The following is a 15,478-nucleotide window of genomic DNA, read 5'->3' as shown; positions in this document are numbered from 1 at the left end:
TTCATGAAGCCTGGACATCAACACTGTGGTCTTGGGTTCTGTTCCCAGTTCCTGGCACAGAGGTCCTAAAACCCTGGGAATCTCCCGAGTGGTAGAAGTGCCTTTTATTATTCATAAGGTGCCCGTCTGAGACGCATCTGAGTTTATGGTAATGAAGGGACTCTTGGTGGCCCTTAGATGGCTTCAGGATGGACACTGATTGCCAGAGGAATCAACCATGTGCAATCATGTGATTGGAGGGTTGTAACTTTCAGCATCCCTCTTCCCCCGGGAAAGGGAGGGGTTGGGATGGAATTTTTCAATCACCAAAGGCCAACGACTTAATCAACCACTGCCAGGTAATGAATCCTCTATACAAACCCTTAAACGATAGGGTTAGGAGAGCTTCTGGGTTGGTGAACACACGGAGGAGCTGGGAGGGTATGGAAGCTCCGTGTCCTTCTCCCCCCATACCTTGCCCTAAGCATCTGCCATTTGGCTATTCCTGAGCTGTATCTTTTATAATAAAACTAATGGTAAATAAAGTGTTTTCCTGAGTTCTGTTAGCTATCCTGGCAGATTCCTGAAGCTGAGGGGGGTGGTTTGTGGGAACTCCCAATTCACAGCTGGTCAGTCAGAAACACTGGTGGCCTGGGAGTTACAACTGGTGTCTGAAGTGGGGGCTGTCTTGTGGGACTGAGCCCTTCAACTTAGGTGACCCGACACCAACTCCAGGTAGAACGTGTCAGAATTGAATTGAATATGGGACAGCCAGTTGGCCTCAAAGAATTGGAGAATTGGTTGGTGGCAGAAAATATCTCAGGCTACATATCTTCCTTTGGTCTGGAATGAGTTCAGTTTTGCTGTCTTCCTTCTTGAGTGATGCAACTCCAAGTAGAAGATGCTACCTTTAGAGAGAGGATAGGGCTCTCGGCCCATCTGGGCAGTGGGGAGGTGAATAGGATGACCAAACAGGGGGCTGGCGTTTGGATTATTGTGTGTCACATTCACCTTGATCAGTAAGCTGGACACAACCAGGGTGAGCTCCTTCTGATTGTTAGATGCCTCATTCCCACCTGTGATACTCAGAGAGACCATGAGCCCTGCAAAACACCATATTGTTTTGTGATGTCACCTCTGGAATGTTCTGAGTGTTTTGGTGACCAACTCCTGCACAGGACCTATACCCGGCACCTAACACTGCTATGGCTTTTTACTTGAGGTGGAAGTAATAATCTTAGCAAAGGTAATAGGTTTGGGCATCTCTGCTCCTAAGACTTTTTGGCGGCCCTTGACCCCAATGTGTCTTAATTTCTTTTCTTTCTTTTTTTTTTTTTTTTAAAGCATTTCTTTATTTTTGGGACAGAGAGAGACAGAGCATGAACGGGGGAGGGGCAGAGAGAGAGGGAGACACAGAATCGGAAACAGGCTCCAGGCTCTGAGCCATCAGCCCAGAGCCCGACGCGGGGCTCGAACTCCCGGACCGCGAGATCGTGACCTGGCTGAAGTCGGACGCTTAACCGACTGCGCCACCCAGGCGCCCCTTAATTTCTTAAAATCACATCTTATCAGATACGATCTTCATATGCTTTCAGACTCAGATTTTCATAATGTACATAAGTGACGAGAGGGGCTAAGTGAGTAGAAAGTCTCTTGTTTTTCAGGTGAGCAACTGAGGCTCAGAGGATGGGCTAGGAAGCAGAAATCTTATTTTCTCTTTTCCACAGCACTCAAGGCCAAATTTTACAAGAAAAAGAGATACCAGGTCTGAAAGCCTAGATATTCCCATCAACGTGGTTCTCCCTCACGTAGGGATATTCACAGAAGGGTGTAACTTAGTTGTAGCCAGAAAACTCACCCCTTTCCAAACTTTGGCAAGATATGTAGGATAAGCAGCATAGTCAAGGCCTCAGATTCAAGCTGCCAACCAGCCGTGTGCCGGGCAGTGGCGGTGGGGAGGACGGGGGCGGTTGCTTAGCTACTCTGGGTCTTGGGCTTATCATCCCTCAAATGAGGAAGGCGGGTTTGGCGACCTGGTAAGACCTTCCAGTCATCATAACACTTAAAGTTTCCATGACACTCTGGAATAAGCCCTTCTTCTCAGACTTCGATCTTTTGGGGCTTGCTGTTGTACAACCACCCTGGAATTCTGGGGTCGGGTGGGGTGGGGGCGAACGAGCACTGGGACCTGGAAGCAAATTCACACGACCGAATCCGTTAAGCAGAAAAGCTAGGACGCGGGCCAAAAGGTACATGGTGCTTTGGAGATGCTAAGAGAATCAGGGCCTGCCACATACCAAAGGTAGGGTGGAAGGGGGACTCAGGACGGAGGCCAATGAATGGGTGAAGCGTTGGCAGGCTGGAGAGTCTGAGGTCTCCTCCTGCTAAGCAGCCATTTCCTTGGTGGGGTTCTCCTGACTGGATTGTTTCCACTGCTGCTATGTCACAAAGGGGGCAGCCTTACTTCTTCAGAGTCACCTGAGGGCCTGTTGGAAGATGATGGCGGTGCAACCAGAGGGGCTGAAATGTAGGGTGGAGGAATCCAGTGCAGAGGTAACTACCGGAAAGCTACATACGGGGATGTGTAGGGATAGGATCGATCATCAGTGGGCATCATATCTATCTATCTATCTATCTATCTATCTATCTATCTATATCTATCCAGATATATAGATAGATATATCTATCTAAATAGATAGATATGGATAGATAGATATAGATATCTATAGATAGCTATAGATATATCTATCTAGATATATATACTATATATAGATATCTATATAGATATGTATAGATATAAATACATGGCTAATATGTATATATACATATAATAGCATATTTAATGTAGAATTACATATATAATATAAACTATATAATTATATAGAGTAAAATTATACTTACATTTTCTAAAGCCGTCTCGGGGCGCCTGGGTGGCTCAGTTGGTTAAGCGTCCGACTTCAGCTCAGGCCATGATCTCACAGTCTGTGAGTTCGAGCCCCGCGTCGGGCTCTGTGCTGACAGCTCAGAGCCTGGAGCCTGCTTCGGATTCTGTGTCTCCTTCTCTCTCTGCCCCTCCCCTGCTCACGCTCTGTCTCTCTCTGTCTCAAAAGTAAATAAAAACGTTAAAAAAAATAAAAAAAATAAATAAAGCCATCTCAAGGATTTTCAGAAGAATAGGATTAGAAAGAAAACCTTTAGCATTCTTTCAACAGGTAACAATCTAGGCAAGTGTGTTCAGCAGGAGGGAGAAACAGGACACAAAAACATCCCAGCTATTTGTTTTCAAGTTATCCTTGTAACTTTATTTTTTTTTTAATTTTTAAAATGTTTATTTTTGAGAGAGAGAGAGAGAGAGAATGAGCGGGGGAGAGGCAGAGAGAGAGGGAGACACAGAATCCAAAGCAGAGTCCAGGCTCTGAGCTGTCAGCATAGAGCCTGACGCGGGGCTCAAACTCATGAACTGTGAGATCATGACCTGAGTCGCTTAACCGACTGAGCCACCCAGGAGTCTGTCCTTATAACTTGGTAATGGGCAGCTACTTCATCAGTTTCAGCTCATGAAGCTTAGAATACAAAACTTCGTCCTGGTCATCAGACGGCATGGTTTCCCCGTCGGGTTCCTACCGCTCTTAGGAACTTGTTTTAGGTCTGATTCTATCCACTGAAATGCCACGTAGTTCTGCTGACCGCTACTCCCCCCGAGGGTGGGTTCGCTACTCCCCCCGAGGGTGGGTTTGCTCCTTTGGTTTGTTCACAGCTCACGTAAATCACTCTCTGCATCACTAAGGGACGGGAAGAGGGTGCCAACCTGGGGGTGGGGGCAGGAATAGGATCTGAAATCGGGATCATGTGATGGAGAGGTTGCAAAAAGGCTTGAATCTACACCTGATGTAACTCTTCCTGCTTAGCTCCCAGAAACAGGCCAGCGTGAAGGAGCAGAGAAGGAGCACTGTGGCTTAAGGAGGCTCAAGCTAGTTCTGGGGCCATATCGACCGAGCGCTGATTCGATCATGTGGCAGGCACTAGGCCGTGCGAGTGGGAGGTATAGACTGTACAGGCGTGGGAGCCGGGAACCGCAGCCGCCCCTTTAGTAATGGCAGAGCTAGAGTTAGGGGCTTTGAGCCCAGGCCAGTGCCCACTCTCACTCGGTCACACGCCAGGCATGTGCCACCAGGCTGGGCCTGGCCGCTTCTCGGCTCCCTGTTTCTTCTCTCCCTCTTAGGAAATAGCACCTCCTCGGCGCGCCTGGGTGGCGCAGTCGGTTAAGCGTCCGACCTCAGCCAGGTCACGATCTCGCGGTCCGTGAGTTCGAGCCCCGCGTCGGGCTCTGGGCTGATGGCTCGGAGCCTGGAGCCTGTTTCCGATTCTGTGTCTCCCTCTCTCTCTGCCCCTCTCCCGTTCATGCTCTGTCTCTCTCTGTCCCAAAAATAAATAAACGTTGGGGAAAAAAAAAAAAAAAAGTAAGGAAATAGCACCTCCTCTCTCTGCATCCCAACTGCTTGTCCTTAGCTCCCTGAGGGTGTCAGCCACACTGCTGCTTTATTCTGGGATCCGGTCCGTCTTGTTTAGAAGGGAATTGCGACAGCAGCTCTGTGTCTCCAGAAAGTGCCTCAGGCCTCCCAATCGCGTTGGGCTTCTCAATTACCCGGCAAGTGCGGTGGTTCACTATTTCTTCTCACCCTCAGGTCTTTTCAGGTCTTAATGATTTCCAGTTTTTCTTCCCACATTAAATATTTGTGTTTTCTGGTCTATTTCCCAACAGCGCATTAACTTGCCAGCCATCAATGCTATTTCCTGCCCGAGCCAGCTGACCTGGTTCCCTTTGCACATAACGATTCCATTCTCGCGGGCTTCCCTATTTCCCCAATGAGTGCTAGCAGTGCGTCTCGCGAAGGCATTGTTTATGGCTGGATCATTAACGGAGGGTCTACGCCAGACCAGATCGAGCTCCAACAGCACCCTCCAGTGCCCCGCGCAAGCCTCCTGTTTCCATTCTCCTTTGTTAGGGCTTGTTCTTCAAGAACAGGGAGCTATGGAATCTGCCCACAATGCCCACGTCTCTCCCCATTTGAGTAACTTTTAAGGAGGACGATCTCAGGAGATTGCATGTTAAACAATTTGCTGACATTTATTTGATCACCTATGATGGCATCTTTTCCTTATTGCTGTCAACTGTATGATTCTCCCAAAATCGACCACATGGGCCTGGGAATCATCCTCTTACCTGTTAGCATTTATTAAAACCAACGTCGGCCGTATCGGGCTACTAGGCAGCTGAGTTAATTTCACAGTATGATGACACTCGGCCCTTGTCCCTTCATCTGAAAATTAGCAGCATACCCAGCTCTTCCTTTCGGCATCCTAGGGATCTCAGCTTCACGTACCTGAAAAATACCTCAGATGGCTAATGTTCTTTGCTGTAACCCTCAATAATGCTGGGAAAGTAGGTGTTTAAAAAAACCTGGTCAATAGGTTTTGAGTCTGCTGGGGCATTTGAACGCCTCTTCTGGTCTGTGGTAGCCGTAGATTTCCAGGAGCAGAGAGCACTCTAGAGTACGTCAGCTACACCTGCCTAGTTACTGTCCAGTCCTCCCCAAACGCTTTAGATGGAAGGCCACCAACCTCAGACACTGCACCCTGGAAAGTCCCACTCAGAGAGTCCTGGTCCTTAGAAACTCCATGGATCTCCCCCTTTGTTCCCTGCCCTCCCCCCCCCCCCCCCCCCCCACCTTCCTATTGGCCATTCTTCCTCCATGTTCTCCGTTTGCTGGAGGCCAGTGATCTGACAAAGGCACTCAGTGGTTGGTGATTTCAAGCATTTTCCTTGCAAGACCACTTGCATTGAAAAAAAAGGAGATGCTGGGGTTGCCTGGGCAGCTCAGCAGTTTAAGTGTCCAGCTTCGGCTCAGGTCATGATCTCATGGTTTGTGGGTTCGAGCCTTGCATTGGGCTCTGTGCTGACAGCTCAGAGCCTGGAGCCTGCTTCGGATTCCGTGTCTCCCTCGTGCTCTGCCCCTCCCCCACTCTCTCTCTCTCTCAAAAATAAATAAACACTGAAAAAAATTAAATAAAAAGGAGATGCCGGGGAGAGGGCCAGGTCTGATGCTACGGAGGGATTTCCATTCGCAGGTGGGATTCAGGCTCTGTGAGAGAGATGTCTGTGCCCAGGACCCTTTCTGGACCCCTGGCACTAAGGCGTCTTAGGTCTCAACTGGGAGCATGGTGCTCCTGAGGGCAGAGTCTCTCGGTTGTCTTCCTCACAAGGTGATGGAAAGGTCTGATGAGCCCCACGGCCAACTGTATTCCCCTTCCCACATCCATCCTTTCAAGGAGAAGCCACACTTCTCCTCTTTCCCCTTCTGGGTCTGTATCCATACCGGAGGACATTTCCCATAGATTAGGGAAGAGACAGTCTCTCCTTCATGGGAAATGTTGGTCATGGCTGCTCTGGGGACTAGAATCATGCTGCCATAGGCTCTACCTCCCAGACTTAGAAGAACCTTTCAGAGTTCTGAAAGGCCCAGACCTCTCGGCGGACCTCAAGGACATCAAGCGCAGATCAGTTTCGTCCATGATACCCAACTAGTGATACCCCTGGCTGTGGAGACCTACTGAGAAGGGGCTGGCTTCAAACATGGGCTGAGTCGTCCTGGGGTTTTGTTCCTCCTGTGTTTGCTTAGCTCAGACGCTCGCTCCTCGGAAAGCCCAAACTTTGGTAAAGAAGTACATTCGGCATTTGCTATAGTGCTTTAGGCCAGGAACTTCCAAGCCTCACCGGCAGAACGGGCCACCTGTTTGGTCCTTATGACTGCTTGTCTCCCACTTCTTGGCCTTTCACACCAGGAAGCAGGCAGAGCAGTTACGTTTAGGTTCATTTTAGAGGTGACATTCAGAGAAGCTAAGTGACTCTCTCAAGAGCACTCAAAGATGGGACTTTTGAGCCCAAAGCCACTGGGAATTCGGGGCCGCTACTCTCATTGGATTATATGTTCAAGATGGTGACAGGAAAACCAGCATGCTCGCGTGCAGGGGCCAGCCCCCTTTAAGGGCTACGCGGATTGACCTGGGGTTTTGCGGAATTCACAGGGGAAAACCCCACTGCTATAGATTGGCCATCGCACGGTCACAGCTCTGCAGTTTACAAATATGAATCGAAATGAAGATAGGGCTTCACCAAAGATGCTGACTATACAAAGACAAATGAAATCACCACTATGGCAGGCCGAAAGTGACGACAGGTTCGTGGGGTTCAATCTGATCGCCTTCTTACTTTTCAGTGCATTTCGGTTGATTAGTTCACCCGCAAGGACTCATTATACCTCCGCTGTAAGGGAAGCGTGCTGTTCTAGTTTCCATGTCTAGGCATGTCAAAAAAAAAAAAAAGGTGGGGGGGGATAGGCCACTGCCCTCAGGGAACTGTAATTTATCTCTCTGGGGCGGGAAATGGGACAGGGCAGAAGAGAAGCTCTGCAAAGTAATGATACCAACACATGCAAAGTAAAACATCTGGGCCCTGTGAACAGCAAGAGTAAGTATGTGGTTTGGAGTCAGATATCCTGTTTTAAACCCTGCCTCTTGCCCCTTGCTGGCTCTGTGATTTTATATAAAACATGATAGTTCTTCTCTGTAAGATATTACGCATGAATATGGAAATCAACTAGCATATCCTCACATAATACTCATTCAGTAAGTGCTATTTCCTTTTCCTTGTTCTAGAAATCCTCCGCTAAGGAAATCTAAGCAACTTGTCTTTTTGAATTTGCAGTCATCATCTCGGTCGCTCTCTATAAACAAAGAAAATGTCACACGTTGTCCCTTCATTGCTGAACTCTACAACAAACTCCCTGAAACAGGTCAGATGTCAGTGAGGTTGCTGTGGATGGGGGTACAGGTTGTGCATGGCAACAACAGTTGTGAATGGCACCCTCTAAAGCTGGTCATTGTAGAAACCCAGCGTGGCTCTGAATCGTGTTAGCATCCACATTTTCTGGATATGGAAATGTCGGCACAGAAATGAAACGATTTTGTACAGGTCACGCACCCAGACGGCGTCGAGCCGGGACTCTTTTTGGGTTTTGTGACACCCGGTCCCTTGATCCCCACATCTTACAGCCTGCATTAACGTATGCTCCTCTTTGACTGCCCTCATTCACACCCAGCGATAGTTGGTACTATTCACTAAATTTTCAAACTGACTGGAAGTTCCTTGGAGGCGGGTGGGGTCTGAGACTAGATGCCCGATTAATGTTAGCTGATTAATCAACATAAATGTGGATGAAGAATTGTTACAAGAACACTCAGAGTAGAAATATATTTAGGGCGAGGTGACCTTGTTTTCATAAGGCCAAGAGGGAGCCTTTCTTTACGGACTAAATCCAGCTAGGTCTGACTGGAATTGGGGAAGAAAGAATTTGTTTGGTCTTAACGTTTTCTCAAAGTTTAATCAGGGTTCTTGGCGTCTCTGAAATGCCTGCATATTTGGTATTTTTCCTCAAATCTTCTCACTTGCAGGGGAAGGTCCTGACTTAATTTAGCCTCATCTTAGTACTATCCATAGGATTGTGAGTTTGATAAAATAGGTATGTTCTTCCAATAGCCATTAAAGTAAATACATGACTATTAAACGTTGTTAAACGTTTTTGTGTTGTATCTAAGACACTAGGCCATGAGGCAACACTGGCCTTGACCTCCTCCTTGATTCTGTCTGGGAATAGGAGGGAAGATACAGGACTCAGTCATGAGAGGAGGATTTGGTTTCCTGGGGAAGGAAGTCATGGGGACCTATTAGCCTATCAACATTTTCTGGATTGGGTGCTGCGGGCGTGTAACAGAGAAGGCACAGGGTCTGCGTGGGAAGCGCTGGCCATTTGAAGGAGGGGACAAGATGCTAAGGTTGGTTGGTAAAAAGGACAGCTGGGGCTATGGCGGTGCCCATATACAAACACGGATCCATCACTGGGCCAGGGAAAGTTAGACCAAGAGGTGATGTCACTGATCCCCGTTGTACAGATGTGAAAACCAAGGTCAGAGGGTAAGAGGCACCTGATGGCATGCACAGGGATAAGGGCCCAAATATCCAGACTGTTCACAGCTAGGGATCCACCACCTACACATTACGGTTTTATTTAGTGCATTTCTGCTGAGGGAGCAGTCAGAAGTTCCTGGGGGAGCCCGGGCAGAATAAAGGCAGCTGAATATGATGATTTAACAGCCATCAGGGATACTCTGAACAGTGATAAACAGGATAAAGGGCTAGTGATTCCTTTTCAGACATTCGGTTGGATGAAGACGCATATCTCTGAAACCGATCAGAAAATAAAGACAACTGGGGGAATCTGAACCCTGACTCAGTATTTGCTGATATTAAGTGATTAGTGTTAAATGTATTGTATTGTATTTGAAACATCTATTTATTTTTGAGAGAGAGCAAGAGACAGCACAAGCAGAGGAGGGACAGAGAGAGAAAGAGAGAGAGAGAGAGAGAATCCCAAGAAGCCTCCTCACTGTCGGTGCAGAGCCCAATGTGGGGCTCGACCTCATGAACCGAGAGATCATGAAGCTGAAATCAGGAGTCAGACGCTTAACCAACTGGGCCACCCAGGCGCCCCCAGTATTAAATTTTAAAGAGATAATAATGGTATTGATGCTTTGTTAAAAAGACGCACATTCACGTATTTATAGGTAAAATGACAGGATGTCTACACTTTGCTTTAAAATAACTCAGTGGCGGGGTGGGGGTGGTTGTGGAGTTGGGTGGACGTACAGATGAAACAAGTGTGGCCTGGCCTTGTGAGGCTGGGGGAGGGGTATGTGGACATTTAGCGGGCTCTTCTCTTTTTGTATATGTTTGAAATTTTCCATAATAAGAAGTTAACGGGGGCGCCTGGCTGGCTCCGTCGGTTGAGCGACTGACTTCGGCTCAGGTCATGATCTCACGGTCTGTGGGTTTGAGCCCCGCCTCGGGCTCTGTGCTGACAGCTCAGAGCCTGGAGCCTGCTTTGGCTTCTGTGACTCCCTCCCTCTCTCTCTGCCCCTCCCCCGTTCACGCTCTGTCTCTCTCTCTCTCAAAAAATAAATAAAAAACGGTAAAAAAATTAAAAAAAGAAGTTAACAAAAAAACGATCTTCCCCCCCGTAAGTACTGCAAGTGCTTTGATAAATCCTTGGCAATTTCCTATGCGTGTGTTTCACACATACACGTTCGGGCAGCCAGGACTGGATTTGTGACCTCGTGGGTAAACCGGCACCGTTCATTTAACTTAGAGTCTTGAGTTTACTCCTCCATCTGTAAAATGGCAATTACGACAACACTTTATTAAGTCAGTGTTGCAAGGGTGAAGTTAATTCGGTGGGTAGAATGCTCAGCTCAGGGCCTAACACAAAACTGGAGCTCAGTGTTTGTTTTCTTCTCAAGACTGGGATATACACTGTTGACTACAACCACAATTCCCGTAATAATGTGTTCTAGAACAGGATCCTGCTGTGATGGAGGCCCCCGTTGGCTGGAGAGGACCTCTCAAGATCCATTCCTTAGTGACTGTGGCCAATCGTCCCAGAAATCTAGGGTCAAGGGACCTTAAACTGACAAGGAAACGGGCCGTACTGCCCACAGTGAAGTTCATTCTGGTCTCAGCTTCGGCCACAAGAGCGACTGTGCTTTCCCAATTGGGAAATACGAAAACCACGGAGGCTGGATTTATTTAAAGTAAATAAGGTTCTGATTGCAGAATGTCCCTGCACCCTCACTATCTAGAAGATTAAGCACATCCTTACAAAGTTAATGACATGTGCTTATTGCAAAGTTAATGGCATAGAACTGTGCCTTCTATTTATCTAGCTCTTTGGGTCTTAAAGAATTCCAGCCAACATTATACACCGTGCAAATTATATCTCTCTCTACGCCCGAAGACATAATGCAGATAACCTGACTTGTTTTCTATCTTCTCTATCTGTAAAATTGTGAAAATAGCCTGAGAAATGAGGACTTGATATTTGGAGAGCATTGCAATGTACTTAAGGTGAAGTGCTTTGGGTGTCTTTAGAAGTAGCTATCGTGATTTTTTTTTTTTTTTTTAATTCATTGCTGCAATTGTTACCTCTTCTCCAGGACACATTCCACCTGTTCACCACTTTTTGAATACACCTCAGAATTCTACCATTAGCAAAACCTACTGTTCTCGATAACACCTCACATTTCTGTGGTGCTCAGCAGTTTCAAAAACACGTCTGCAATTGTTATCTCATTCAGTCCTCACAACGGGGTGGTGACCCAAACAGGGCATGTGCTTTTATTTCCACTTTACAGGCACATTTAACTGACTTTATATGTTGGAAGGTGCCTAGGGGGTCAGGGAGTCTGAGTCCTTTTTACTAGTAAAAAATCTGGATCTCAGAGAGGGTGCAAGTGATCTCCAATTTCACACCGCCCATCAGTGACAGAACAGAACAGTGAGAATCCTTGTGATCCCCAATCTTAGCACGTTGGCCTTTAACCCTGGTGTAACCTCCACCTGGGCAAATGACACGTCCTACCTGGCTCCGAGCTGTCCCGAGTGCCCACAGCTGGCATCCCTCGAGGGAGCTGGTTAGACATGGAGCTTCCTGGACCATATACCATACTGAGTGCATCAGTCTTACAAGTAGGGAGCTCAGAAATCTGCATTTAAGATACACTCAGACGATTATTCTACACTGGGAAGTGCAATTATCGGACTTAAGCTCTGTGGCTCTGATCCCTTGTGATATGATGGTCTTGAGGTGTATGGGCCACCAGCACGAATCGCTCCTTGGGAATTCCTTGGTGTCCCTTGCTGTCTTCCTTACCACATATTGAACTCTCACTGCTCAGTGATGGGTCTGTGATGGTGCCCTTCTCTTCCAGAATTACCATCTGGGCTCTGCTTTGAGCCTAACACTGTGTCAGCGGATGTTAAAGGGCTGGGAGGATAGACTCAGGGTGGCTAAGAGTGGAGGGCGAGCCTCAGTGGGACAAGGGAGAAGGCTCGGCTGCTGGACAGCACCACTGTTTTGGACGTAACGATTTGGGTGTCTGTCGGGGTGATTCATGGTGCCCCTTTGCCCACGCCAATTGTGGGGACATATCTGCAGCTGGGGGCGACTGAGAAGAGCGTGTGTTCCTCCACTAAGGGGACAGAAGTGTGCCAGAGCCCACGGTTAATGGTTTCATACGTTCTCTCTTTTAATCCTAAAAATACCTCTCTGAGGAAAGGCAGTAGATGTAGTTACCCCAACTTGAAAATGTGGAAACTGAAACTGAACTTGCCATATTCTTGTCACTGATCAAATCGTGGGGCTGGGGATCCAAATATCGGGTGGACTTCAAGTGAATGCCCTTCCACCTACACAACATACGTGTGACGGTCATTATTCATGGATTCACTATTTGTGTATGTGCCCACTCGCTAAAGTTTGTAACCAGCAAATCAATACCTGTGGCGCTCTGGTGGTCATTTACAGACATGTACAGAATAACAAAAAATTAAAGTCACCTGATACACACATTCTAGCTAAGGAAACTTCTTTTTTTTTTTTTAAAGTTTTTTTTTAACGTTTATTTATTTTTTTTGAGACAGAGACAGAGCATGAATGGGGTGGGGTCAGGGAGAGAGGGAGACACAGAATCCCAAACAGGCTCCAGGCTCTGAGCTGTGGGCACAGAGCCCAATGGGGGGCTCGAACTCACAGACCGTGAGATCATGACCTGAGCCGAAGTCGGAGGCTCAACCGACTGAGCCACCCAGGCGCCCCCCAAGGAGCCTTCTTGTTTCAGCTCTCACACTGTAAAATAGTGTCCTTTTCACAGTTTATTTAGGGCCACATTCTTGACATTTTCGTGCTCTTTTGGGGGGTGGAGGATGATTGCACAGTTCAAATGGCCCTGTAGCACATTGCCCAAGGGCTGTCTAGTGCCCTTTAATGAAAGAAGGTGTGATGTGCCTGACGGAGAGAACATGGGTTAGATAAGCTTTGCTCGGGCATGAGTGACAGCACTGTTGGCTGAAAGTTCAATGTTAATGAGTCAATAGTGCATACTAAATAAGATGTCTTTCAACAGTAATCCACATAAATACAAGGTTATGTCTCGGTTGGTTGACGAAACTGTGACTAGAGGCGGGCAGGAACCGAACCCTGCGTTTCTACCCGGGGCGATGGTCTGGCACTCGTGAATTCAGCGTTCGCGGTCACTTTCCAGACCAGAACGGCTGCAAGTAGGGGGTCGGCTGTATTTCCTTGCGAGGCCTCCACGAAGCCAAATGCAAACGTGTCCGCCGCGGCCCGGCCGGACTATCAGACGGAGTGTCTCGTGGGGGTAAGCCGGCCTCTTACCTGGCCAGCAGCCTCGGGCTCGTCGGCTCCTTCACTAACTCTCGGCTTCCCCGCTCTCTCCCGCAGAGGGGCACAGCCGAGCCTTTCCTGAGGCTCCACAACCTGTACCCCAGCCCGCGCTGCGCCAGGCAGGCCGCCCTGCCCAGGCTGAGCCGCAGAGTGACCAGCCAGCACTCCTACCCGCTGAATCGCTTCTCCTCCGTGCCCTTGGACCCCATGGAGCGCCCCACCTCGCAGGCGGACCTCGAGCTGGATTACAACCCTCCGCGAGTGCAGCTCAGCGACGAGATGTTCGTCTTCCAGGACGGGCGCTGGGTGAACGAAAACTGCCGCCTGTACAGAGAACTGTACTTCTCTCCGTCGTCCTCTTTCCACCACAAGCTGCACCACAAGCGGCTCGCCAAGGAGTACCTGCTGCAGGAGGAGAACAAGGCGCTGCGCGAGGAGAACAAGGCGCTGCGCGAGGAGAACAGGACCCTCCGCAAGGAGAACAGGCTCCTGCAGGTCTTCTGGGAGGAGCGCAAGGCCACGCTGGGCCGGGAGGAGAGCAGGGCCGCCTCGCCGCTGCTGCACCAGGACAGCGCGGCCCTGGAGGTGGCGAAGGACGCGGCCTTGCAGATGCACCGCCTCCAGGAGGACAGCAGCCTGCAGCTCCTCAGGGAGGAGAACAGGGCCCTGCGACAGCGGCTGGAGCAGAGGAAGGCCTACTGGGGCCCGGCGGAGGAGAAGGCGGGCCCCGGGGAGGAAAGCACGGCGGTCCCCTTGGCCCACGAGGAGCTCCACGGCCCCGGGCTGCTGCCGGACCAGGGCACAGGCCTCTCCTCCGCTTTCGAGGAGTCCAAGGGGCCCTCGCCCCCCCAGGACGACTCCAAGACCCTCCGCGTCCTGCGCCAGATGGTCAGCAACCTGTCCAGGTCTTCCGGGGACGAGGAGAGCAAGGCCGGCCCCGGCCTGGCTGACGGGAGCCAGTCCCTGGAGCTGCTGAGGGAGATGCACCAGGCGCTGCAGGCCCTGCGGGAGGAGAACCAGAACCTGCAGGTCCTCCGCGAGGAGAACCGGCTGCTGCGGGAGGAGAACAGGGCCCTGCACGTGCTGCGCGAGGAGCACCGCGTCTTCCAGGAGGAGAACACGGCCCTGTGGGAGAACAAAACGCTGAAGCTGCAGCAGAAGCTGGTCATCGACACGGTGACCGAGGTCACCGCCCGGATGGAGATGCTCATCGAGGAGCTCTACGCCTTCATGCCGGCCAAGAGCAAGGACCCCAAGAAGCCCAGCAGGGTCTGAGGGCCCCGCCCCCCCCGCAGGAGCCCTGGGCACGTGACACCCGGCCAGACAACGTCTCCTGCCTTCCATTCGTCATCCCCGCCTCCCCCGACCAGGTGGCCCTCGCGGAAGAGCAGCGCTATCGTCATCCTCAACTCAGAGAAGCAATAAAAGCATGGGGAGGCCGGCCGGTTGACATCAGCGTGCCGCTCTGGCTTCTTTTTCTTTCTTTTTCCGGCGGTTTTGGGTTCACAGCAGAAGTGAACAGAAGGTACAGAGAGTTCCTGTATACCCCTGCCCACCCCACCCCATGCACGCCCAGCCCCCTCCCCTGCTTATCAACATCCTCCTCCCGGGAGGGGGATCCTTCCAGCTCATGAACGCGCATTAGCACATCGTTATTGGCCGAAGTTCCTGGTTTAGATTGCGGTTCTCGCTCAGGGTTGTATATTCTGTACGTTTGGACAAATGGGTAATGACATGTATCCATCATTATAGTACCAGAGTATTTTCACTGCCCACCCCCCCCCCCCCCCATCCTCTCTGCTCTGCGCATTCACCCCTCCCTCCGCACTGCAGGCAACCACTGATCTTTTTACTGTCTCCACAGTTTTACCCTTTCCAGATGTCATAGATTGGAAACCCACAACATGTAGCCTTTTCAGGGTGTCTTCTTTTGTTTAGCAAAGTGCGTGTAAGTTTCCTCTATGCCTTTTCATGCCTTGGTAGCTCATTTCCTTTCTGGGCTGAGTAATATCGCCTTGTCTGGAGGGACCACCGTTTATTCATTCACCTTGGACATCTTGGTTGCCTCCACGTTTTGGCAGTCAGGAATCTGTCTTCTTTTGTGGGGGGGGGGGGGGGGGGGGGGGGGGGGGGGGGGGGGGGGG

The 15,478-nt window shown here is 49.8% G+C and overlaps 1 protein-coding gene and 1 long non-coding RNA gene across 6 annotated transcripts in view; one reads left to right on the top strand and one right to left on the bottom strand.

Annotated features, from left to right (window-relative positions):
• The first annotated feature begins 1,018 nt into the window (after positions 1 to 1,018).
• The window catches only part of CBY2 (chibby family member 2), a 129,370-nt gene continuing 114,910 nt past the window's right edge, over positions 1,019 to 15,478 (top strand). Inside the window, exons 1-4 of one of the 5 annotated variants that reach the window (XM_040448477.1) lie at positions 1,019 to 1,225; positions 1,707 to 1,787; positions 7,745 to 7,832; positions 13,392 to 14,782. In XM_040448477.1, the coding sequence (XP_040304411.1) occupies positions 7,779 to 7,832; positions 13,392 to 14,609 (1,272 nt within the window). In that variant the 5' untranslated portion in view covers positions 1,019 to 1,225; positions 1,707 to 1,787; positions 7,745 to 7,778 and the 3' untranslated portion in view covers positions 14,610 to 14,782. Of the gene's footprint in view, positions 1,226 to 1,705; positions 1,788 to 2,438; positions 2,533 to 7,744; positions 7,833 to 13,391; positions 14,783 to 15,478 lie in introns of those variants that run through there. The other 4 variants (XM_040448479.1, XM_040448478.1, XR_005782431.1 and 1 more) reach the window with 4 other exon arrangements.
• The window catches only part of LOC121012979 (uncharacterized), a 21,093-nt gene continuing 20,380 nt past the window's right edge, over positions 14,766 to 15,478 (bottom strand). Inside the window, exon 4 of the long non-coding RNA XR_005782433.1 lies at positions 14,766 to 14,872. This is a non-coding gene — a long non-coding RNA (uncharacterized LOC121012979). The remainder of the gene's footprint in view (positions 14,873 to 15,478) is intronic.

The sequence above is a fragment of the Herpailurus yagouaroundi genome, unplaced genomic scaffold (assembly GCF_014898765.1).
Source record: "Herpailurus yagouaroundi ecotype Mexico unplaced genomic scaffold, PumYag 197, whole genome shotgun sequence".
NCBI classification, from domain to species: Eukaryota; Metazoa; Chordata; class Mammalia; order Carnivora; family Felidae; genus Herpailurus; species Herpailurus yagouaroundi.
This window is presented reverse-complemented; position numbering and strand designations above follow the sequence as displayed.